Source organism: Doryrhamphus excisus, linkage group LG3 (genome assembly GCF_037039965.1).
Source record: "Doryrhamphus excisus strain RoL-2023G ecotype Guam linkage group LG3, RoL_Dexc_Guam_v1.1, whole genome shotgun sequence".
Lineage (NCBI taxonomy): Eukaryota > Metazoa > Chordata > Actinopteri > Syngnathiformes > Syngnathidae > Doryrhamphus > Doryrhamphus excisus.
In genome coordinates this window covers 8,718,589-8,743,966 of record NC_136359.1, presented here as the reverse complement: position 1 = coordinate 8,743,966, position 25,378 = coordinate 8,718,589, and the positions used below count along the sequence as shown (strand labels likewise).

The 25,378-nt window shown below is 44.6% G+C and overlaps 1 protein-coding gene across 3 annotated transcripts in view; it reads right to left on the bottom strand.

Moving 5' to 3' along the window:
- Window positions 1-25,378, bottom strand: part of aopep (aminopeptidase O (putative)) — an 89,226-nt gene that overhangs the window by 37,491 nt on the left and 26,357 nt on the right. For 2 of the 3 annotated variants that reach the window (XM_078789597.1, XM_058069790.2), the window contains exons 6-11: window positions 21,889-22,102; window positions 21,015-21,121; window positions 16,164-16,266; window positions 15,460-15,567; window positions 14,282-14,325; window positions 3,585-3,645 (exon numbers count right to left, since the gene is read on the bottom strand). In XM_078789597.1, the coding sequence (XP_078645723.1) occupies window positions 3,585-3,645; window positions 14,282-14,325; window positions 15,460-15,567; window positions 16,164-16,266; window positions 21,015-21,121; window positions 21,889-22,102 (637 nt within the window). The remainder of the gene's footprint in view (window positions 1-3,584; window positions 3,646-14,281; window positions 14,326-15,459; window positions 15,568-16,163; window positions 16,267-21,014; window positions 21,122-21,888; window positions 22,103-25,378) is intronic. The other variant, XR_013627179.1, reaches the window with a different exon arrangement.

Sequence of the window (25,378 nt, the reverse complement as noted above, 5' to 3'; positions counted from 1 at the left end):
TTTTTCACATTGTCATAATGGAGTGTTTTATGTAGAATTTTGAGGTAAGAGATTAATTTAATTCAGTTTGGAATGAGGCTGTAACATGACAAAATGTAGAAAAAGTGAAGCGCTGTGAATACTTTGCGGATGCACTGTATATTTATAATTTATTATATAATGGTATGTTTGGAAACACTACGGATTCTCAAAAAACCCCCTTAAAAAGGGGACACCACAACATGGAAAAGTTTTACACTTTCTGCTCCTCACTACTGTATTAGCCTACCTCCTAGTGTATTCATATTAGCATTATGTTCTAAAGACAGGAATATAAACAAACATTGATTGCACTGTTGAAAGTGTCACTTTAACTTTGTTGTTGCTGCATACTGTTTTTTTTACAGCAGTAATTATTGTTTCATTGTTTTACTCCACCATTGAACCACTGCTATTGTAATTACATAGCCAATGTGAAAGTGTGAGGAAAGTTGTTTTTGAAAAGTTGTTGCTGTTTTAAGATGGCAAAAAGAATGATCAAGAAGTGGTGCATAGTAAAAAAAAAAAAAAAAGGCAAACAGCACTTTAGTTGTATTTACTGCCAAGTGCCAAGAAGGAATAAAGCCAAATCCTTTTTGTAGGACCATACATACTAAGTACCAAGTATCGTATCGCTGGCAGTGCATCGAGATGTGTATCGAATCGCCCTCAGTGCTGAAATTCACATCCCTAGTGTATACCATGCAACGCTGTGGACGTTTCTCAGACTTAAAACTGCACCAAACATGGTCTCTTCTATTGTGGAATTGCATCATCACCTATTTTTTCCTCACGCGCAAAAAATGTAAGACTATAAATATGTCTTTTGCAGCAAATGAGTTTCTAAATGATTATGGTTTCATTGTTCTCCTCCCATTCCGTGTGGAAGTGGTTGTTTTTTATGGCTAATTTGTCCTTTCTGCCGACTCTGTTTGAAACCCTAACCCTAAGTTTAGAATAAATAAATTAGAGGCTAGTTTGTCTATATGTGCCCTGTGATTGGCTGGCGACCAGTCCAGGGTGTACCCCGCCTCTCGCCCGAAGACAGCTGGGATAAGCACCCCCCTCGACCCTCGTGAGGATAAGCGGTAGAAAATGAATGAATGAATGAAATTAGAGGCTAACGATTTAGCTCGGTAGCTTGCTTATATGGTATGAGTTGCAGTCGTCTCTTATGTCCCTGCAGTGATCCAATAGCCTGCACATGTGGTGCAAACAAAAAATAATAGGAGTAATAATGAATATTAACACCCATATTTACACGTTTTGAATGCTCCAACTACGTAAATATTCTACTTATTATTATATTATAAAATATTATATATATATATTATATATAACATATTCTATATATATATATTATAAATATAAAATATTATATTTTATTAATATTGAATCCTACTTTGTGGAAATTCATTTATCACAGTCAGGTCTGGAACCAACTAACTGCGATAAACGAGGGATAATTTGTTTTTTCTTCAGTGATGGGGCTAACCTAGCATGATGCTGTGGTACGCGCTGTAATGTAAAGTGGGAGTAAACCAGTGCTAAGTGTGTGTCAACTGTGGGGCTGCGTGTCAGTGCGCACGGAAAATACTAAAATGTTCAAAACTTGTGTCACATAATTACCGTGAGCTAGTCGTGAATGCACCATGAACTCAACGCATCCTTTGTGCTAACAATGCGGGCGGTGCATATCAAAGCATGCTTCAGCATGTCTTATTCACATGAATGGATTAACTTTCCCAATGCCTCTTGGAAAGAAAGTATGGGTGAAATTCTATAGCCTCTTAGATCTTCCTTGTGATTTTCTGTTAGTAAGTGACCATAATGCCCAAAGTGATGTCTTCTAGTCAGCAATTCGCTGTCCCGCACTGTCAGCTGCCTCTTTCTTTCTAGTTTATTGCCTCCTTCCTGCTCGACTTATATTTCTTTTTGTCATGAGATTCATCTCTGGAGGTCAATATCTTGCAAATAGAGGAATTAATGATGCCTGCTGAGACACAGCGGGACCAGATAATGCCACAACTACTTCACAGATGCAGGACAAGAGTTTGTTAATAAAATCTAAACACATTTGAATCCTCATTTAGTTATAAAAAACACCCAATTTTATTAATAAGCCAGGAATAAAAATGAGTTTGGAAAGCCTACCATCAAGCACCCCTTATGAATCATGTGAACCGAATCTTTATTTAAACAAAGTATCCCAGCCTACATGCATCCACCCAAAGAGAACGCTTAGTCATCTGTAGAGATGTCCAAAACAAGCCGGAACTTGACTTTCCATTGCTGCTCTCTTAACAGCGGGATTAGTAAATGTCATTGTTGAATATTTCCTGCCTTTCTGCAAGCCTCACTGGAGAAGCTTGTCCAGCAAGGGGCGGAAGACAAGGAACAGGAGCCAGCCATCTTTCTGTCTTCTATTGTAAAGCATGTTGGTGTCCCACATACACAATACACAAGCGCATGCATTTGTAAAAGGTTTGGATCGATAGAGCTGATCTTATTAGGCGGAGACTGGCACATCAAACAACAAGAACAAGGCCTCGGCGACAGCGAGTGCGCTCGGCTGCGGGCCAATCAGGTACGAGAAAACAGAAGTCTCCCTCTCTCTCTCGCTCTACTTCCCCTTACTCCTCTCCGAGGGCTCCAGTTACATCATCACGTCATCTAGACAATGAAGGCTCCCAAAGTGCACACGTGCACAACACCAGTGATTAAGATCAGTTCCCACGGAAGACTATCTGTGGCAAGTGACGCCTGTTGATTAACAATCACACCGAAAGTGCTCTCACTAATAAAAGAGATGTGTTTCATTACAAGAGTCGTTCGAGTCATTGTAGCTCTACTATTTACATAAATCTCACACCCTCACAAAACCCCAAACGTGTTGTGATTTAGGCCAGAGAGAGTTTGATTTACATGCCCGTCTAATGGAAACATGTGACATATTTCAAGGGTTGTTCATATGTTGCTGATGAATGCATCCCACTCCCATACTGCTTTGCTGACACGCAAGATTGATAGGCGCCATATTCAACGCACGCTAGATGATGTCACGGCTAAACTTAACACAAAGTGACCAGCAGAAAAATAACACTGCAAAAACGATGACATCAAACCAAAAGATGGGATAGCCTGAATGATAACAACATAACTCACTGGACACTTCAGGAGATACGATCTTAATGAGATTTTACATACATTTTAGCATTTAGCAGTCTACAACCGCAGTATAAAAACATATTGTTACAATCGATATAGCCATATTCCATCACTTGCTGCCTGTTGAGTACACAGAGGCTGATATTGTTTGCCTCCGCTCCAGGCTGGCGTTGGCCATGCATCGTAATAAATGCCTAATAGGAAGCATGTGACTTGCTGCTTCGCACATAATTGGGAGGACCAAGAACATAACCAGAGTGATTTATACCGTTCTACACAGTGAACCGATACATGTGCGGTACAGAGCCAGTCATAATGATCCATTTAAAGAGTTGGATGGAGTTAATACTAAAATGAAAGATTAAAAAAAGTCGGAAAAGAAAACAAGACAACCTCACCTTGGGAATTCCCGGCCGATCGAGCCAGTCGGCATAAACAGCGTGGAGCGTTAAGCCCTTTCTGGAACACAATGGCACAAGTGTTAGTGGTTTGCCTATTATTATGGCGATGACTGTTATGAGACACCCAATGAAAACAAGATATTTTTAGGTTAATGGCAGATTTGGGGTTTAGGCCAACACCTTAAACAAAACGTTGGGCACACCCACACGCCATGCTGAGACAATGAGTTGAATTTGAATGTATGCACGGCGGGTAAACAGGAGGCACGTGCAGCCAAAGGAAGGGATGAAGTCATGCAACACACGCTGTGACCCCAAAGCCTAATAAAAACACAAACGTGCAGGCAAACATTCCAAGACAGTTTGCATTGTGCACACAAAGGATAATAGTAAATACAACATATTTCCACATCATTATTCCCAGCCCATGCTTGAGGGGAATTCCACACTTGGCTTGGCTGACTCACATCAATGTGTGTTGGTGAAGCCATTTGATTGTATAATTTACTCTTTATGTTTTCCCAGTCACACACTTTTTGCCTTGAGTTGAAATTCAAGTAAAGTGCAAATACCAACTCACTGATTTTTAATTGATTTTAGGTCAAAGCTCACTTCTGGTTGGAGCCATTGTTAGTTGATTGAGTTGGATGTATGCTCGACATCGTTGGAAGGTACATACTGGAAGGTGACTGCTATTTTCTTAACTGACACCCTGGTTCCAGATTTCAGCAAGGGGGAAACAGGAGCACAGTGATTTTATGCTACAGGGAGGGAACCCCCGCAAAATTCAACTAATTCCTGAGATAAATCGAAAAGATAAATCTCACAGGCGCAAATTAGTAGGTCCACCTTGAACACCTGGTGTGAGGTTGTTTCTCACCGCTGGGCGTCTCGCAATTCAAAGTGTTTGCTAAATATGTATTTTATTCAACTTTAAACATCATCTTTGCAACAAAAATTGACTCTGATGTTTAACTCAGTTGGAGGAGACGTCTCAATATGCAATAACCTGGCGGAGAACCCGGACGTTTCCGTCATCTCTGACGCCAGCAGCGGCCGTGGTGTCTCGTAATTGCAGTCTATGGGTTTAGCTTAACTAGCAGCTAAGTCCTCTTTGAAGTTTTTTCATAGACTCATTCCAGCAGGGTGGGGGGAGGGAGGATAGATGCAATTCTGCTTGTGGGTTTTCCATCCTCGAAATGTAAAAGCCCATCAGGATGAGGAATAGCGGGTTACGGCAGGCTTTGAGGGATTGTGAGTGTTTCAAGTTACTGTATAGCCTCAAATAGTTACCTCATCTATAATTCGTGTCAGGTCTCAATAATTCTCGTCCACCTAAACAAACAGTGCAAATAGCTGGACTGTGACAGCCAAATGTTGACAGCAGTGGCAGCATGGTTAGCGGGTATCTAGGAAGGGCACCAATATCAGCACATACGTGCAGTACAGTACAGACATTAAAAAAACAACATAAAAAGTCCACAGTCATGTCTTCAGATTCTCCGCTGAAACTAGATTCTTTAGACAAGGCAGACTGGAAAAGAAATCTCATGAACATGTGACAAAACAAACTATACATCGGCTTTGCTATCCAGGAAGTTCAAACTCCAATAGGCCTGATTTCACATTACCGTCCGCTTCGGCTGGGCTGTTCAGGCAGGTGCGTTCATCATATGAGATGGTGCGGAAACTTAAATGGGAATAATTAGTTCCGCCTCCAACTGCACTGATTGCATTACTAATAGGAATCAAAAATAAAAGGACACAGAAATAGAAAGAGGGAGTGAGGCATTCTAGTCCCTTTGTTCCACAAGTACAGTGCATCCGGAAAGTATTCACAGCGCTTCACTTTTTCTACATTTTGTCATGTTACAGCCTCATTCCAAACTGTATTAAATTAATCTCTTACCTCAAAATTCTACACAAAATACTCCATTATGACAATGTGAAAAAAGGTTTTATTTTACATGTTTTGAATTTATTAAAAATATAAAACAAAAAAATCACATTTACATAAGTATTCACAGCCTTTGCCATGAAGCTCAAAATTGAGCTGAGGTGCATCTTTTTTCCACTGATCATCCTTGAGATCTTTCTACAGCTTAATTGGAGTCCACCTGCAGTAAATTCAGTTGATTGGACATGATTTGGAAATATAATAACTGTCTATATAAGGTCCCACAGTTGACTGTGCATGTCAGAGCACAAACACCAAGCATGAAGTCAAAAGAACTGTCTGTAGACCTGCGAGACAGGATTGTCTTGAGGCACAAATCTGGGGAAGGATACAGAAACATTTCTGCTGCTTTGAAGGTCCCAATGAGCACAGTGGCCTCCATTATTCGTAAATGGAAGACGTTTGGAACCACCAGGACTCTTCCTAGAGCTGGCCGGCCTTCTAAACTGAGCAATCGGGGAAGAAGGGCCTTAGTCAGGGAGGTGACCAAGGCCCCGATGGTCACTCTGTCAGAGCTCCAGCGTTCCTCTGTGGAGAGAGGAGAGCCTTCCAGAAGGACAACCATCTCTGCAGCAATCCACCAATCAGGCCTGTATGGTAGAGTGGCCAGACAAAAGCCACTCCTTAGTAAAAGGAACATGGCAGCCCGTCTGGAATTTGCCAAAAAGCACCTGAATGACTCTCAGACCATGAGAAACAAAATTCTCTGGTCTGATGAGACAAAGATTGACCTCTTTAGTGTGAATGCCAGGCGACATGTTTGGAGGAAACCAGGCACTGCTCATCACCAGGCCAATGCCATCCCTACAGTGAAGCATGGTGGTGGCAGCATCATGCTGTGGGGATGTTTTTCAGCAGCAGGAACTGGCAGACTAGTCAGGATAGAAGGAAAATGAATGCAGCAATATATAGAGATATCTGGATGAAAACCTGCTACAGAGCGCTCTTGACCTCAGTAGACTGGTCATGTACCTTGACCATATAGACAGTAGACATTAGCACACAGCCAAGATCTCAAAAGATTGGCTTCAGAACCACTCCGTGAATGTCCTGGAGTGGCCCAGCCAGAGTCCAGACTTGAATCCGATCGAACATCTCTGGAGAGATCTGAAAATGGCTGTGCACAGACGTCTCCCATCCAACCTGATGGAGCTTGAGACTTATTGCAAAGAAGAATGGGCAAAACTGCCTAAAGATAGGTGTGCTAAACTTGTGGGATCATATTCAAAAAGACTTGAGGCTGTAATTGCTGCCAAAGTTGGATCAACAAAGTATTAAGCAAAGGCTGTGAATACTAATGTAAATGTGATTTTTTTGTTTTCTATTTTTAATAAATTCAAAACATGTAAAAAAAAACTTTTTTCACATTGTCATAATGGAGTATTTTGTGTAGAATTTTGAGGTAAGAGATTAATTTAATTCAGTTTGGAATGAGGCTGTAACATGACAAAATGTAGAAAAAGTGAAGCGCTGTGAATACTTTCTGGATGCACTGTAATCCAGTGTTTCTGGTTTCAACCTTATACCAGCATTTGTACACATCTGAAATGAACGCCTTGCATCAAATAAACACCAAATGATCTGAGTGAATAAAGCCCTCCATTATCTCCCAGTGACAAGCGGCTGCAGTAGTGTCAGACGGACGGAAATCATCCTATGAGGCAAGCTCAGGCAAAAGTCGTTGGAGTTGGTGATTCCGAGCATAAGAAAAATATTTTCATCTCTCAACGACGTTTAACACAGGACTGTTTTTGTGAAAATGAACGCGAAAAATATGTTGCTGAAGCCAGAAGCAGTGCGCTCTTGCCGGGAGGCATTAATGTCGGACACACTATGCTGCTGGGAGTCCACAGAGGAGAAAAAAAACACAGCGTTGGCCAGGAGAAGCCACCCGCTCTTGCCAGGAAAGGTGCATTAATGTCGGACACACTATGCCTGCACTCAGCAAACACAGACCGACTTTACCACTCTTTGAGTTCATACACGGTAAATCCAAGGAAAGACAACAGGAATAGGTGCAGATTCTGGAAGATCTCGACAATTTACTGTGCGGGTTATTGTATGTAGCTGCTCTATAGGAGACCACAACTCAATACAAAGGTTCAAAAAATGAGCATAATAGTAATAATTAAAGGAAAACCGCACAAAAAAGTTGCCCTTCATCCACAATCCTTATGTGACACATGGACACATGTCTCTCTCTTTTCTGTGCATTCTAAAGATAAAAAACAACCAAAAAAAGGCAGCTAAGAAAGCACATATTTGGATGCACCTATTCTGTTTATAAAGCCTTTTCCAAAAACCGACAACTCTCCATTTGTATACATATTTAATGTTATCATGAATGTACCTGTTACTGCATGGTCACAGTATGGAAATAAAACCATAAAATCTTCTTGTAGGTGTTTTAATAGCTCGCTTTGTAGGCAAAATAGTGGTGTCTCATTGTGTTTTTATTTGCTGCCTCTTGTTTTCAATGCCATAACTATGACAGTAGAGGGAGAGACAAAAACAGCAGCAACAAGAATTCCCAAAACAACAACAGTGACAAACAGAACAGTTAAATGTCAATGATGGCTAAGGGTCACACTGGAGATGATATCAGTGAAATGAAACAGTCCAACTTACCAGTAGCAATAGTAACGGTGAAGACATGACCCATGATAGTAAACACAATTACAGCCATACGGTTACAGTAATTAAAATCTCACTGCTTGACATCATTATTACTGTAATAATAGCATACAAATACTATATAAATATCAGGGATAAGATAGTAGATTGTATAGAGAAGCACCCATGTGCTGTGAGTGTCCATATGGAGGTGTGTTGTGTATGTGAATGCGAGTGTGTGAATGTGTAATTGTCACTGAGAATGACAAAAGGAGAGAGACTGCCTTCTACCACCCAGCAAACCCCGCCCCGCGCAGCCAGGTCAAGCCCCCACCGCCAGAGATCCTCCGGCCCCGTGGGTGCGGGCAAAGCCAGGGCCGACTCCCCAAGACCCACCCCCAAAGCAACTCCCCGAAGAGACCAGCAAGAAGCCATGGAGGAGCAATCCCAACCGGCAACAGGGCGCCAGCAGGCCGGAGGAGAGCCGCACCCCCGAGACCAGCGGGAGACCATACCCCACTAGGGCAGAAGGGCATCGAAGGCCACACACCCGTGGGCACAGGGGGGCCCCCGCCGGCCGGAAGGGAGCCCGTCCACGGCCGGAGGCACCGCCTCCCGCCCCCCACACACCCCCAGGAAGCAGAACCAGGCCCGCCCCAGGCAACCCCAGGCCTGACCACTGACATAGGACCGCCCAGGCCAGGACAGAAGAGGCCCGGGCACACTGCCCCATGGAGGACCGGGCGGTAGAGATGGAACGCCCTACGCCAGACCCCCGCAGAGCCCCCCCCCCCGTATATCTATATGGCCATATACCCACATACGCACCCACACACACATATACATATGTATATATATATATATATATATATATATATATATATATATATATATATAATTATAATAAAACTAATCATTATTTATCTAAGTATTTAAAACAATAAATACATAAAATAAACTCAAACACATGCACACCCCATCCACTCAATACACACACATGCAAGCACATGCTGTGGACGTCCCCGGGTGGTGCGTCCGGGGCATCACAGGGCGGGGGACCCAGGGGTCCCAGACCCACAACCAGGCCCCGAGCCCAGGGAGGTACGGACCGCCAAGGCATAGCACCCCCAGACTCCCCTCGACCACGGCATCCGGGCTACGGCAGTGTGGCAGACAAAGGAGCGGGCGAGGGGGGGGGGCCCGCATATGAGCAAGTGGAGGGGGCGAGCAGGCGAGTGGTGAGGCGCTCCACTGGGCCGGCCGACACCCGCCGGGCAGCTCACCCCCGTGAGGGAGAGCCATAGCTCCAAGTCACGGGGAGGCCAAGCACCAGAGCCGAGGAGTTAAGACCAGCGCAAGGCCACCAACGGACCCCACCATCCACCGGGAGGGCCAGCCCCCCCCCGCCCCTAGAACCAGCAGCGCTCCACCCACGTACCGGAGAACCATCCCCGACGAGCCCTAAGGCAAGACTGGGGATGGGCAAAGACAGGGACAGCGATGCGGCAGAGCATAGGACCAGTGGCAGCAGACACCCAAACGCCCGGAAGAGCACCGCCCCCCCAGCAGGCCCCACCCCGAGGAGCATGCTCCCCATCCCCATGAGCAGGATCAGGCCCCCTCCCAACACACAGCCCGGTCCCCGCAGCAGCCACCACAGCGCAACAACCCCAAGCCACCACCGTAGACTTCCGGCTACCAGCAGCGCGGACCCCTCCGCCTGGAGGCCGGTGAACGCCCCCCCAAGGGCACGTTGGCGCCCGCGACCCAGGACAGACCCAGGGAGGTAGCGCCAACCATGACACCAGGGCAAGCCCCGGCGTCAGCTGGTTCCAGCAGGACCCCCAGGAAGGCCAGGCAGACCAGACCAAAATATCCTGCAGCCCAGGGCACCCCGAGCGAGCCGCCAAGCCCCAGCAGCCAGTGGGCCAATCGCGGGGGTAGGCAGTAGGCTCTACGGTCCAGCCCGCTACACCTGTGTGTGTGAAGATGGTATTGTGTAGATTGTGCAATTAAAAATAGGCCTGCCCCGTATGGCTGACCTATGTGTGTGGTGTATGTGTATGTGTGTGTGTGTGTGTGTGTGGAGGGAAGCTGAGCAATGGTGGGTCCCATGCCTGCCCAGATCCCCCCCAGAACTGAGTGTCTAAGGTGTGGTTAAAATTGAAGGGTGACCAAGCCAGAGGAATGCCGAGGACAAAAGGGCATCCGCAAGGAAACCCTTCGCCCCCGGCAAAACCAGTTGCAGGACACCCCCCAAAGTCCTACATGTATGTGAGGTGGTGCAGTGCAGCAGGGAGGATCGGGGCCCCACACACGCCCACCCCGCACTACCGGCCAACCGAGCCGGGCAAGCCAGCCGCCCGGAGCAAGCCCCGGGCCACAGGACCAACCACGAGCCCCATCCAGCCCATCGTGGCGGCCAGTCCGGCCCGCCAGCTCCCCCCCGGAGGGCCCCACCAGAGATTGTGCCAGCTACGCCACCCCCGGACCACCAGGAGCCGCGGACAAACCACACGCCCCGAGGCAGCTCCTACAACCACCAGAACAGCAGGGACCGCGCCCCGGCAACACATCCGTCACCATGGCAGCCCAGGGAGTGACACCACAGAGACCGCAGGAGAACCGGGACCCGCATGGGGAAGAGCCCAACCCCGCCCCCCGGGCACGTGAGCCAAGAGTGCCAGGGCGGGACAGAGACACACACACCAGGCAGCAGAGCCCACCAGGTAGACGACACCCCAACAGCCGCAAAAAGTGAATGCCCCCCCAGTCCCACCCTCCACCACAGCGCCGACCCGCCTCCACCACATCTCCCATCCACCCACGGACCCGCCTAGTAGGACACCCCGGAGGCGGGAAGACCGCCACCAGACCGGAGACAGAAGGGGCCAACCAGACACCGGCAAATAGCAGGGGCCGCCCGTGAGCCACCAGCCAGCCCCACCCCCAACCCTTGGTCGAGGCCCCCCCACGACCCAGAGCCCACCACCCCGCCCCCCAAGCAAGCCCCCCGCTAATCCCGGCCTGCGCCGTGCAGAGCACCACCCCCACCGCTATCCGCCCCGCTACCCACGCACCCACTGCCAGCCCCCCCACCCGCCCGCCCCACATCCACCACAACCCAGCCACCCCCCTACCGAAGGGAGGGAAGCAGGTAATGCCCCACCCCAGCACCGCACCTCCCCACCCAGAGCCCAAGCTGCACAAACGAGACCCCCCCTTCCGTATGAGCTTACCAGGCGCCCCACCCGGGGCCACACACCTACCATACACAATAAATAAATAAATAAATAAATAAATAAATAAAAAATAATCAAAAAATAAAAATAAAAAAACATTAAAATTGAGAATAAAAATAATAAATAAAAAATAAAAATAAAATAAAGTAATTGATAATAACAATAATAATAGTAATCATAATACTAGTAATCATAATAATAGTAATAATAATAATAGCAATCATAATAATAATAACAATAATAATAATAATAATAATAATAATGGTAATAATAATAACAGTAATAATAATAATAATAATTATAATATTTATTGATAATAGTTATGGTTATGTATGTATAATAATGATACTACTATTGATACTTAATATATAATAATTTATATATAATATATTTTCTAATAATTTAGATCTTTTAGCTATTTTAGATATGATAATAATAAATATATATATATATATATACATGCATACCTACACACACACATATATAGCCATATACATACCTAAGGGGGAAGGCTCCGCAAGGGCAGCGGGGCATAACCACCCGTGCCCACAACAAGGGCAGGGCCAAAGCCTCCCATGCCCCCACCCCACGGTCCCACACAGTAGCCAGGCCAGAGCACCCAGGGCAAACCCGGCCCACCCCCAGGGGTGAGGGAGGCCGCGGAGGAACCAGCGCCACCGGACGCACACAGGCCCCCCCCAACCTAGCATGTTTTTAGAATGTGAGAGGAAGCCAGAGTCCCCGGAGAAAACCCACGCATGCACGGGGAGAACATGCAAACTCCACACAGAGATGGCCGAGGGTGGAATTGAACTCGGGTCTCCTAGCTATGAGGCCTGCACACTAACCAACCTCAAAGAATGAACCCTACTTCGCAGAAATTCACTTTTCGCGGGTGTGTGTGGAACCAATTCATTGCTATAAAAGAAGGGATTACTGTACCTGGAAATGAAAGCTGCACTGTTGCCCTGTGGTCTTGCATTTATCTTTTGACGTCAAAACAGTTTTCAGTTGACAGACAAAAAAATAAAGGCATGGACCTCATTGTCTTAAGTAGTTTTCATGCTACAAATAAGCAGTGATCGCATAGGTTAATCAACACCAAATGAGGAGAAAGACTGCATCGCTAAAAAGTGATCAGTGATTTATTATCTTGTGCTTCCTTCCCTTTCATTTTATGTGTTGCTCTTTATTTTTTATGTTTGACCATTTTAGTGGCGTGCACCGCAGGGAACATCTATAACATCAAGTGGCGGCAGCAAGTACCCTCTCACCCCCCTCCCCCTGCTCGCTTTTCTCACGGGTTGTTTACTGGAAAAGGCATCAGACCCAAATATTGACCATCCTCAACTTCCTCTGTTTAATTCAATCAATGTCTGCTTGTCGGCCAGAGCACTCCACACGGGGGAGAAAACAAAACAGGAACGAGAGTGTGGACAGACATGTGCTGACGGCTGGCAAAGAGAGAAGAACAAGCGGCAGCAGACGGATGCAGGAAAGACATGTAGAAAGACGGCGCGAGCGCTAGACGGGCAGTAGAAGAGGTTAATGAGGCAATCATGAGAAATAGAGAATTGAGTGATTAAGCCAGCGCCGGAGAGGAGGCAGAAAATTAGAGAGGAGGAGAGCGGGAGGAGCGCTTGTCCTTTTACACTTCAGTTAATACTAGAGTGGATGAGACTTCTGCTTACAAAGATTGATGTTGGGGGGGCTCAGCTCCCACACAAGCAGCCTTCACCACGCTTAATCAATGAGAATCAAGGCTAAGTCCACCCCAGACTCTCCTGACACCAAGTTCGATTAAAAATCATAACTTATTAGTGGGAAAAGTTGGAAACACTGAATGTATCACTCTGCAAAGGACACACGGCAGGCACACAAGAGCTGGATTAGAAATTCTGGGTTTATGCCCATCAACGGGGGTTTCACAAGAAATGAAACAATATGCGCTCAAAAGAGAAGTATATTGTGCACTGTCACCTGTCCATTGTTGTGTACTTTAAGAACACATTAGCATACACAGGCGAGAGTGCGCAGTGATGGGCATTTTTTTTATGCTAATGTATCTTCGAAACCCCTTACTTGGGATTCCCCAGCAACTAATGGAGCTATGTTCTTCATCACCGAAACCCGACCAGAACTGGACTTAGGAGACCAAGTAGGGGGGTAAATCACCATTAATGGACTACACTGCTGATGGGGATGTCATGCAACTTCACATTAAAAATCAATATCGTATAAACTTTCAAAAGCTTGAATTGTTCTTAATTTGAACAAGTTTTAGCAGAATACAACAAATAAAAGTGCAGCGTGCATGTGTAATGGTAGAAATGTGCAGTGACGTGCTCACATCCAGAGCAAATTGCGAGTCTCCCAAGATTTTGATTGACTGCAAGATTTGGAGGGAACTTTGGGGTATCAAAGTAGTTCAGAGGAGAAAATGCAGAGTTGATCAAGTAGTCCTGCTAGTATAGGGTCTCACAAAGATGCGTATTTTCTACAATATTTGTGCATTGTGAAGGAAGCCACAACAAAGAGGCTAAAGAGCAACTGACCCCTGCTTTAATGTTAGAAACTGTTATTATATAACGCACTACATGTGGTACAATACTATAATGTAGTCAGCCACACTATGAACATACTACCACTACTAATATATACATTTCATTTCTTTTTTTTTTTCATTTAAAATGTTTAAAAGCTATTTTAGTGGCAATCAAGGAGGTTCAACCTTTTCTTGGCAAATTCATACTCGCAATAAACTCTTTATGATTCATTTATATGTATATTGTTCATGTTACGGCAATGCATTATGTAGTTTAGAAAATCAGCACAATCAATTATGAATGAATCTACACAAGTACTTGATGTAGGGTACATACCTTGCAAGGTCAGGGAAGGTACTGAGCAGCATCTGCAGGAAATCCTGGTGAAAACATGATGGCTTGAAATGGAGGCATTTGGGGCAGTGTCCAAGATCTTAGTTAAGCGCATCATGTCGGACAGTGTTTATATTGCAGCTAGTATTTAGCACGAAGCCTACAGCAGCCAGGTGGAACATATCACAAACACACACACACACAGGCATGCAGGTGTGGTTGCTCAGCTCTAAGTCAACAGTAGAATAAACACACTTGGCAAGGCTGATGTATGGCCATCAGCACTTGCATGAATGTAACACAGTGGCAGTCAAGCTGAGAAAGCGTCAGCCTCCAATTAATTTATGGAAATAACATGGCAACGGAGAGGACGGGTCACATTAAACGGTTGAAACTGAGCTCGGATTTGATTAACAAGTGAGCTACCGTGGAGAGTCCCCTATTAGGCTGATCAAGTCCAAATTGGCTCCTTAAACCTCCAGTCATGCGAAAAAAAAAATGACGACATCCTTTTTCTGGTGCCCCCTGTGGTTTATGGTCTAAATGCTTCGCAAGACGTGCTAGCATGCATGTAATACAGATAGTTTCATCATCACTAGAAAAATAGTTAATTAGCTACCACATGAGGCGAGACGATGCAAGAGATTGGGTCCAATTTAATAGGAATGGAAATGAACCAATGTGGGCTGCACGGCGGATGAGTGGTTAGCGCGCAGACCTCACAGCTAGGAGACCCGAGTTCAATCCCACCCTCGGCCATCTCTGCATGTTTGCATGTTATCCCTCTTATCTCGTCACACATTCATTAGTTACTAAGTCCTGCCCTTACATTTTTTCATGAATGTAACACAGTGGCAGTCAGCCTCCAATTAATTTTTTTGCTTGATGGCGGCCATGTTTTTCAACAAATCCTACCAAATCTGGCTTTCATTTCAAAGCAGACCTACCAACATGTACAAATTTATAGTACTCAACTTGCAATTTGACTCTTGAATATGCTTTCCATTTTGTTGCATTTTTCTGTATGTACAGTACAGATAAATGAATTAATATCTATGTTTCTACATGTGCCCCTTAGGGGGGTCATGACAGAAAAGAATTGAGAAGCACTGTCTTCCACAAACACATACAGTCACATGGGATGTCCTAATTCTTTTATGCAACAGTGCATAGAGCCTCACCTGAGACAAAACGAGTTGGCCGTGGTATTTCTTCACAAATAATCTGAAGAAGTTGATGAATGGTTGCTCTCCTACTTGACTGGCCAAGAACCTGAGGAGGAAGTAGCCCTGTAAAGAATAGGACAGGGAAATAACAACACGTCTTTAATGTCATTGTACGGACCACATGGGCTTGTTAATATGTTCTCGGAGGAAATTTAGAAGGAAATTAAACAGGTTGCAAGCGTCACAAACCCATGAAATGACAGAACAGGCAAGCAGAACAGGACACAACAATCCATGGAAAAGATATATGCAGTATTCTACCACCTGTAAAAAGTGTCTTTTTCTCATTTAGTCATCAATTTTGACGGTAGCTGTAATGAAGATGGGATGGTGGTTGTGTGAAAGGCATTACTTTTTTTGTATAAAATCCTGCTAAACTCTTGTGAGTGAACTATATTTAGTCCATCTTGCAAAGGGGAGGACTCATGGGAGAGGAATCGGGGTTTGAACCCAGAAACCTCTGTGCCCACTGAACCTCTGTGCTAGCCAACAAGCTCTTTCACCCCATCTGTAATTCAGACTTGTACGTATATGCCAAGAGGACAAACTGTGTAGTATCATGACAGGGAGTGATGTTGTGCAGCTTCATACATATTGTTGAATTATTTTGCATAGCCTTTAGTCCGGCTGGTTTATATTGAAGCATTCAAGTGTCTCACCTTGAGGTAGTGGACTTGCAAGAAGGACTTGTCAGGGTTGAGTGCATGTTTTACTGTGGAGGAGCCAGACTCGCTGACCTGTCCTGTTTTCTCCATGTTGGGTCTACCGAAGGACAAATAACAACAGACAAACAATCCAATACACAATAGAGATTCGCAAAGAAGTACAACACAACAACGGGCAAGATATGGGCTCCGGCATGCTCCGGCATACTCCAGAGTTGCACTGTTTAAAAATAAAAACACAATGTCAGCAGCACTAAATTCAACGACTCAGCTTGTCTTCTCGGTGGTTAACACCGTGCTGCCATGCTGTGCCCGAGGCAGGCAGCAGATTCATAATAGCACGCCAATACAGTGTTTATATGACCTCATAGCATTGCACTGCTTGCATTTTACTGCCCCGTGACTCACCCGGGGAACATATAACACAAGAAAGCCTCTCTGTGTGCACGCACAGGAAAGGCCAGTTGTGGGCTTCCCTGTCATACAGATACAAATCAACCTCGGACCCAACATAAAAAAAAATAAAAAGCCCATTAACAAACACCTCCAAACCCGATAAATCCCACCCTAACAGGTGAGTGACGTGGGACCCTGTGCAATGATAGTTGCAGTTAGCCTGTATTGATCCAGCTGAGCAGATTAACTCAGTGTGCCAATAGGAAGGCCTTGAAGGATCGCCCTGCTGCCAAATCGATGCGGCAGGCGCCTGGCCCACCAATCAATATGCCCCCTCATCACCAGCGAGTACTTTTCCGTCTCATGACAGGGATGTCAAATAAACACGTAGACAGGCGAGGGAGGCCGAAAACCCGTGCCCGGATTCACACAGCAAACCTGGTGAGAATCTGGAGAAGTCCTTGAAAGATGAATTTACAATTACAGATGAATTATCTAATCCATTGATATGATGACATAACGTGGTGGTGGTTTATTTGTTCATAGAACGCACACAGAACAATGAACATCTCATATCGGTGCACAGATGGCTGGTTGTGTGTATTTGTATTTACATTAATTAATTAATTATTTCTTCAAACTTCAACCTTGTATCAGATCATTTTGGTCCTATCGCTGTTCCGGAATGCTGAACAGCAAGGTGAAGTCACATGAAGTCAATTAAGGCTGTGGGCGAGCGAAGGAGGAAGAGTGTGAGAAATTGAGGACGGCAGATAGATAGGAATGTTTGGTTTGCTCGATGGACTGAGGGAGAGAGGAAGTCATCAGCTTCCTGGAATTTCTAAATTTGACTGGACACTCTTGCGAGGGACTTTCATCATGCATCCGAGGGAGGTCTACCCCCTGTGTGCGTTTGCGTCTGCCATATAAATGGCACTCCGTGACCTGATTTGGGTTAAAAAAAAAAAAAAAAACATCTAGGAATATATCAGTCATGATGGAGGAAAGGACTAAAATGGAATAAGAACAAGTCATCATGTCAACTTTTTTCCCTAGTTGACATGACATAGTAATATGGTACGTGTGAAACAAACCAGCCATGACCGAGGGAAGGATTAAACAAGCGCTACTTCTTCCTACTCCTTTTCGGACATATTAAATGTATGAGTAGTGTTCCTCGATGTAACTTGAAAAGCACGTTCTAAATAAAGCATCCATTACCATCCAAGTATTACCTTTGTCCACTTTCATAGCCTTAGTTAGGGCGTTCATTGTGAGGAGAAGGAACATGTGCGTGGGGGAAGTATTTCCCAGACAGACCGCCCGCCCCCTGCCGAACTAAACATGTCGAAACAGTGACCTTAAACACTGGCAAAAGTCGACATAAACACTATGAAACTCATCTCCTATGGAGCGTGAATGGTGGGTTAGCTTAGTTTAGCCGAGCATGCTGGTGTGGCTGTGTGTGTACAGCTCAGGTTGTATGAGTGTGTTTACACCGTGTTGTGTACGATGCCCGCTGACATAGTTTGTTGATGTGTGCAGAAGATGACATCCCATGACGAAAACGTGAGCCAAGCTACATCCTTTCCTGGAATACTGGGGAAAAATTCACCAGTGATGTATTGCACTGATAAATGTAAGGACTTTTTTGTACTTCACTCATTCAATCCCAGCCATTTTTCAAAAGACATCCCTCTCTGTACCGGCCATTTTGGAAGATTTTGACTGACTTTTCAAGGCACACAGAATATTTTGTTCTACATCTATATAAAAATAGTACCTACCAAAAGAAAGTGTGTTTCCACTTTCTTCCTGTCTTTTTCCGCAAACGCGTTCACACATTTCCCTTCAATGAGTAACCTCGTACGTGCTACACGCCTCCATGTTTTTCAACTTCCTGCTTGATGTGGAACACTTGAATACATAGGAAAGATGCATCCCGAGCGCTTATACAATGCACTTCTGCCACATTGTGGCTGTTTACATGGCTTACAAGTGCACCAAACATGATCTCTTCTACCGTTCAGATGCATCACCACCTCTTTTTGCCTCTTGCACAAGAAAACGTAGTATAAATATGTCTTTGGTACCGAGTGAAAATGTATTTACTCTTACACTCTTACACTTTTACACTCTATATAAAAAATGTAATTCTGAAAAATTTAAATGGAAAAAAATAAAATCAAACAAATCACATATGAATCACAGCACTTCTTAGTGCTGACACGTGTCTGCTGCTGATAAGACGAAACAGATCTTTTGAGGTCAGCGGGATGTGGACTATCCATGGGAAATCATACAGCATGTGAGTGGAATTTCAAAGTAAAACCATGTGTCAGGAATGTGACCCAAACACTGACAGCACCTGTGTTTTTACAACAAAAACTACATCTTTCTACCATGTCAGACACATCGGCAGTGTAGCATGGCAAGGAAAAATGTTTATCCATCACTGGCAGGTTACACAAAGGATCTCTGCCCTTCCTACTGTCCCAACCTGGGAAATATGGATGTGGAAATCCCTGTCTCTCTTTGTCGGAAATGATTTAGAGGCACTTTAAGAGGAATCGCTCCTCGCTGCCTTGGAGAATCACACAATAGCTCCGCGTATTTTAGAATAAATGGCTCTCTTATCTGCCTCGTAGGCCGTATGTGCAAAAGGGTGGGTGTTTGTTGATGCGTGTGTGTATGTGTGTGTAGCCAGGCGTACACCTGGGTGTGTCGGAGATTGAGAGAGCGAGAGAAAGCGCGGGAGGAGATCAGGAGCTATTACTGACAGAACTTAATGTCAAAGGGACACACACCAACACACACACATGAGAGGTTTATAGCACCGCAAGCCATATCCTGACAAATTACACTGGGTTGACTGTGGAAACCGGATAAGGTAGAGCAGCGCTCCCAGCAGCCCAGTAAATCAGCAGGGAGAATGGTGTCTGGCTCTGGCCACCCTAAATATAACTCATCTGAAAGGGACTGATAAACGCTGGCCACTGGGTCCGCGGCTGGATGAGCGGTTGTCGATTGTGACCCACTGAACTTGGACAGCACAACCTGACATTTAGCCTTTTTGTCAGCGTAAAAAAACAAAAAAAATGGTGGTGGATCTGTCTGTGCTGCCCATTCTTTCCCCCTCATGGCGTTGTGTCTAGCCACTGTTTGTTGGCGTCCTGTTACCAAAGCATTTGTGATGCTGACACAGTGAATGGCAAGAAGGCACTAGAGGCAAAATCAATGGGTTGCAGACAACTCCAGATCCTTCCCATAAAACTTGTCCTGGAGCCATGGATCAGGCTATGAGAAGTAGGTGAAGTTCTTGTAAATAACATGTATAATAGCAGCTGCAGGACACATATACATAATAGTAAACCCCGCTATTATTCTTTCGCTTTAGCACTTTAGCTAAAAAACGTGGGAAGAAGACGTTTTATATCGATTAAACAATATATATATCAAGTTTTCTAAACATATACATAACATTAGATTAAACAAGATCTTGTGACACCCATAGCAACTACATTGGTAGACGTCTAACATAAATAAACACTGCAATACAAAAGAATGGCAAGTATGCACGAGTACATCTCTCATGTTGCTTTGGTGCTGTTGATTCAAGCCCGTCAGGTGCAGGGAAACCTAATCCCGATCCCTGCTAATCACCCTGAGTGGAGGACCCTCATGAAGACTAGCAGACAGCCCCCATGCTCCATGTTTAACCCTTCAACAACGAGTTTTGTATGATTTCCTTACCATATAGTTCAAGTAGTATTATTCTTTACTGAAAGATTGACTGATTAAACCGGCCAAGTATTTTTCATTATGTTACAGCAGCACGGTATTTGATAAGTGACAAATTTAAAGTGCAATAAAATCAATAAGAAGCTGCCATGTTGGTGCTTATAGTAATTGCAAATGTCAAAAAGCATAATGTGCTGCAAGAGTAGGTTACAATGTTGCCAACTTTGAATGGTTAACGCCTGGCTGTAGATTTCCCTTCATAATCCCACTGACGGAACAGTGATTCCGCTCTTGGATAAAACAAACAGGGCGGGGGTGGGTGAGTTCCCCCCATTGTCACACTGTGATGAGCTTTTCTAAATAAAAAAAAAAACGACAGTTACACCTCACCTATCTTATGTACTCTGTGGCCACACCTGCCTGCCACACCTGCAGCAATGGAATGCTTTTACCTTCACGTGTGTGCATGTGTGTGCAAACAAAAGCGGAGCACTTGAATGGTGAAGACAAGAATGTGTAGTGGTTGTGTGGCAGGGACTTTCAGTGGAAATTAACTGTTGAATACAAGTGAGACAAAACGGACTGCACTACTTGCTTGTGACCAGCAGAGACACTGCTGATGTTATATAATCCATGCAAATTAGGGGTATTACTGGGGTATTAGAGGTATTTACGGCCCCTCGGCCCGTAGTTTCTCCAGAGACTCACCTGAGGATCTGAAGCTCCTCTCCTGAAGTCTGCAACTCGTCAGAGAGTCTCCTCCACCGTAGTAGTGCCTTCAAGTTGGACTGTTCCGCTGTTTCCTGCACAGGAAGCTGGATGGACAGATATGGACGCATAAACGAGACATAACCAGAAGAAAGCCAGCTGCTTTGTCCCAATACAGTGGAACCTGTCAAGTCCAATATCACTAAAGGTGACCCTCATTCTGACCCTAAAAATACACCTCTGAAGTCGTATAAAACGTAGGAATTACTGCTACAGTATGCATGATGTCACAAGAGACATTCAATGATGATTTAGGTGGTTTTTTTTGGATTTGTTCAGGCTGTTTTTTTTACACCGGAAAGTATTCCCTGCCTCTCACACTAACCTATGGGATGAATTGTTTCATAATCCAAACAAATCACAGGTCAGACAGCGTCCTTTAATGCATTGTGTTGTATTGTTGTTATTTTATTATATGTAGATATTTGCTCCTCTTGTTTTTACATGTCTCGGAAAACAACCCATCTCGACACGACTTGCCAGACCACACATGTACACATTTACCCCGCCTTGACCCCACTGGTATCCAGTAGAACCCACATGGCAATACACTGGCTTATTGTCTTCAGCTGCTGATGTTTTGATCATCTGACTGCAAGTCTTTGAGTGAAGGAGGCGCGTTTGCACGACAACAATAATGGGAACCTTCTGTGGGCAATTTTGTCACCCTTAGCAGTATCTTTGGATTTGTTTCATCCAGTGCTGCAATTTAACACCACTATCCTGTGTTCTTCTAGAAGTGTCGGATAATGAAGTTACATGAAATAGCAGCAATAAACTCCAATAACAGCGCAGCAATTTCAGTGTACCGTACTTGCTGTGCTCGGGCCCAAATAACATCCTCCAGGTAGGTGGCGAAACCCTCGCTGATCCATTCCTCTGTCCAGTCTCTGGCACCGATAACCAAGCCGAACCAAGAGTGGGCAATTTCGTGGCACAGCCTGGAGCCACACAAAGACTGGCTGTTTACTCCTGAAGACGGGCTCCCAACATGCAGCACGCTCTGAGACAGGAAAATGATATGGGGGCTGAAAGAAAGAAAGGATGGAAAAAAGGCGGGACAGTTTTAAATAACATGGAAATGAGATATTAAGTAAATGGTCAGAAGACAAATTCGTCATCACAATGATTTTGATGGAAATTCAGCATAGTACAGCAAAATGTAAGAGACGGTATCATTCTTTCATTTTCTACCGCTTTTCGTCACGAGGGTCGCGGGGGGTGCTGGAGCCTATCCCAGCTGTCTTCGGGCAAGAGCCGGGGTACACCCTGGACTGGTCGCCAGCCAATGACAGGGCACATATAGACAAACAACCATTCACACTCACATTCATACCTATGGACAATTTGGAGTCACCAATTAACCTAGCATGTTTTTGGAATGTGGGAGGAAACCGGAGTCCCCGGCGAAAACCAACGCATGCACGAGGAGAACATGCAAACTCCACACAGAGATGGCTGAGGGTGGAATTGAACTCGGGTCTCCTAGCCGTGAGGTCTGCGCTCTAACCACTTGTTCGCCGTGCAGCCTGTTTCTGTACTAAATTCTACCGAATAAAAACAAACTCATTACATAGCATTTTCTAGGGATGTAAATTGGTATATAATATATTGTTTTAATAAAAATACTGTCATTGAAGAAAAGTTCAACTACAGATGCAAAATCCTAAACAAAACAAAGTGAAAGAAGATGACTTTTCGCACCAGGATTTATGACCGGATTTCCCACACTTATCTACAAGAAAAAGTTTATTCAACATCATTGACCATTCTTGCCCAAAGCCATGGTAAAATCCCCCACAAAGAACATCTTCCCAGGAGCGCAATCACTCAAACACTAGCGGCGAAAATCAATTAAATTAAATTAGCAGCAATAAGAGGCTTTTGTGTTTGACAAATGACTTCAAGGCAAAGTTGTACATTCTAGCCAGCCTCCAAAGACTCTTGACTGCTTTTTGTGACCCAAAGGGAAAATACTGAGATTGAGCTTAAATTTAGAAAATTATCTGTAATTACCATACATGATTTATTGGCTCTTGGAAATTATGGCAATACATTTACCACATTCTCGGCTGTGCGGCTATCAAACATGTGGTTGCAGTTATAACGTGCTTTTAAATTATGTACATCAGAGGTTCAAGTATAGAAATGTAGATGCATTGCATCTGCTTATCTTTACAATGTCAATGTACTGTGTGTGTACACCATTTGAATGCAAGCTTTCCTATTTACAAGAGAGTAATCAAATACACAGACATCTGTCGAAAAGCAACAATTCCAATGTTTTTTTGGAGGTAATGAGAACAATTAATCAAATAATGGAAAAAATGAATTAGTGCAGTTGTCCTCTGCTAAATTCCGATATAATGGTTAGCAGATGTGAGCTACTGATAATTGATGTCCTCCTTGTAAAGACTCAATCAACAAGTCGGTAAATAATAATAATACTGTGGTTCTGAAGTGATGACACATGCTGCATTTTCAAACGACAAATGTACTGCAAACTGTGCGGTAACCATGATCATTATTTGCCCTTGTTACTATAAGTTTGGGTTACCACAATTTTGAGACTATTGAGACTGTATCAATACAGCCGAATGTATTGATAAGAATCAGCAGTAAATGTTTACATGAATCGATTGTGGACAAATGCACCGAGTATCGCGAGAGGATCAGATGCAATTGGTTGACCGAGGGTTTTTTAAACAATGCGACAGCCTCGGCAATAATGGATGTAAATAGTAGCAGGCATGGTAGCACTAGCTATCTAGTAATCATGAAAAATGAAAAATAACATCAGCAGAAAAAACAAAAGCTGAAGAATCGAATCATATAATTTCTGTGCTGTTTTGTTTTTAAAATGTTTCCTTTTTGAATTGTATCGTAATATGTTTATATATATTTGAACCAAATCATGTATCACAAAGAGATTTACAGTAGTGACTAGACTGATATTGCAGACATTCATTCATTCTTATATTTTTTACCACTGACCCTCACGAGGGTCGCGGGGGATGCTGGAGCCTATCCCAGCTGTCTTGGGGCGAGAGGCGGGGTACACCCTGGACTGTTGGCCAGCCAATCACAGGGCACATATAGACAAACAACCATTCACACTCACATTCATACCTATGGAGTGCAGGGACACCTTCTTAAAGTGTCACTGGAGTCGAATCATTATAGGGAGAATTGTTCATTCATTTTCTACTGCTTATCCTTACAAGGGTCGTGGGGGTGCTGGAGCCTATCCCAGCTGTCTTGGGGCGAGAGGCGGCGTACACCCTGGACTGGTCGCCAGCCAATCACAAGGCACATACAGACAAACAACCATTCACACTCACATTCATACCAATGGGAGAGGAAACCGGAGTACCCGGAGAAAACCCATGCACGCACAGGGAGAACATGCAAACTCCACACAGGGACGGCCGAGGGTGGAATCAAACTCAGATCTCCTAGCTGTGAGGCCTGCAGGCTAACCACTCATATTGCAAACAGTGCTGATTAAAGAATAGCCCATCAGAAAAGTTGCTGTCATCGCTGTCTTGATACTCCTCCTTCTGCATCAAAACCACTATAGTCATCTTCTTCAGTGTCGGAATCCAACAGCCCCACAATTCCCCAACACCGCGCCAGTCTCCCAGCATCACACCAGCCCCTAAGCTTGTGCTCGCCACCCCACCAAGCATCAGTCCAGCCCCCCAAAACCCACCGGTGACAGTGAACCTCCCCACACGGCTTCCCACAGCCAAGTTCCACCTGCAGACCTAAGCAAAATTAGCAAATAGGTTAATCGCCTTCAGCTTGAAAGCTGAGCATTCTTCATGATGATGATGACTGCGCTGAAGCACATGAGATGTCGCGAGACCAGAATGTGACCACGCATTAGCTGCATCACTGTCTGAGCCGCAGGGTTCAAAGCGTGAGAAAAAAAATTATAATGTGGATTTTTCACAAATTGTGTAGTATTTACTACATGCAGTACATCATGTTGTTCATCCGTATTTCAACCCCTGCCAACCACAAAGCACTCTGACCCCACCGACCGGTTATGCACCCATGAAGCACACATATGAGTCCTGTCCCTCCGGGAAAGTACTCCAAAGCTCAACTTGTTATATGGATATAAGACACCTGACACAGAAACACTCTCCAACCTCCAACCTTCCAACCTCTCCACCACCGTGGGCAAGACCAAAGAGCTGTCAAATGACCTCAGGCACTGTTGTATTCCATTTGACATCGTTAAGAGAAAATAAATCAGACCTCCACAACATTCCAGCACAGGAACGCGACACATGTGA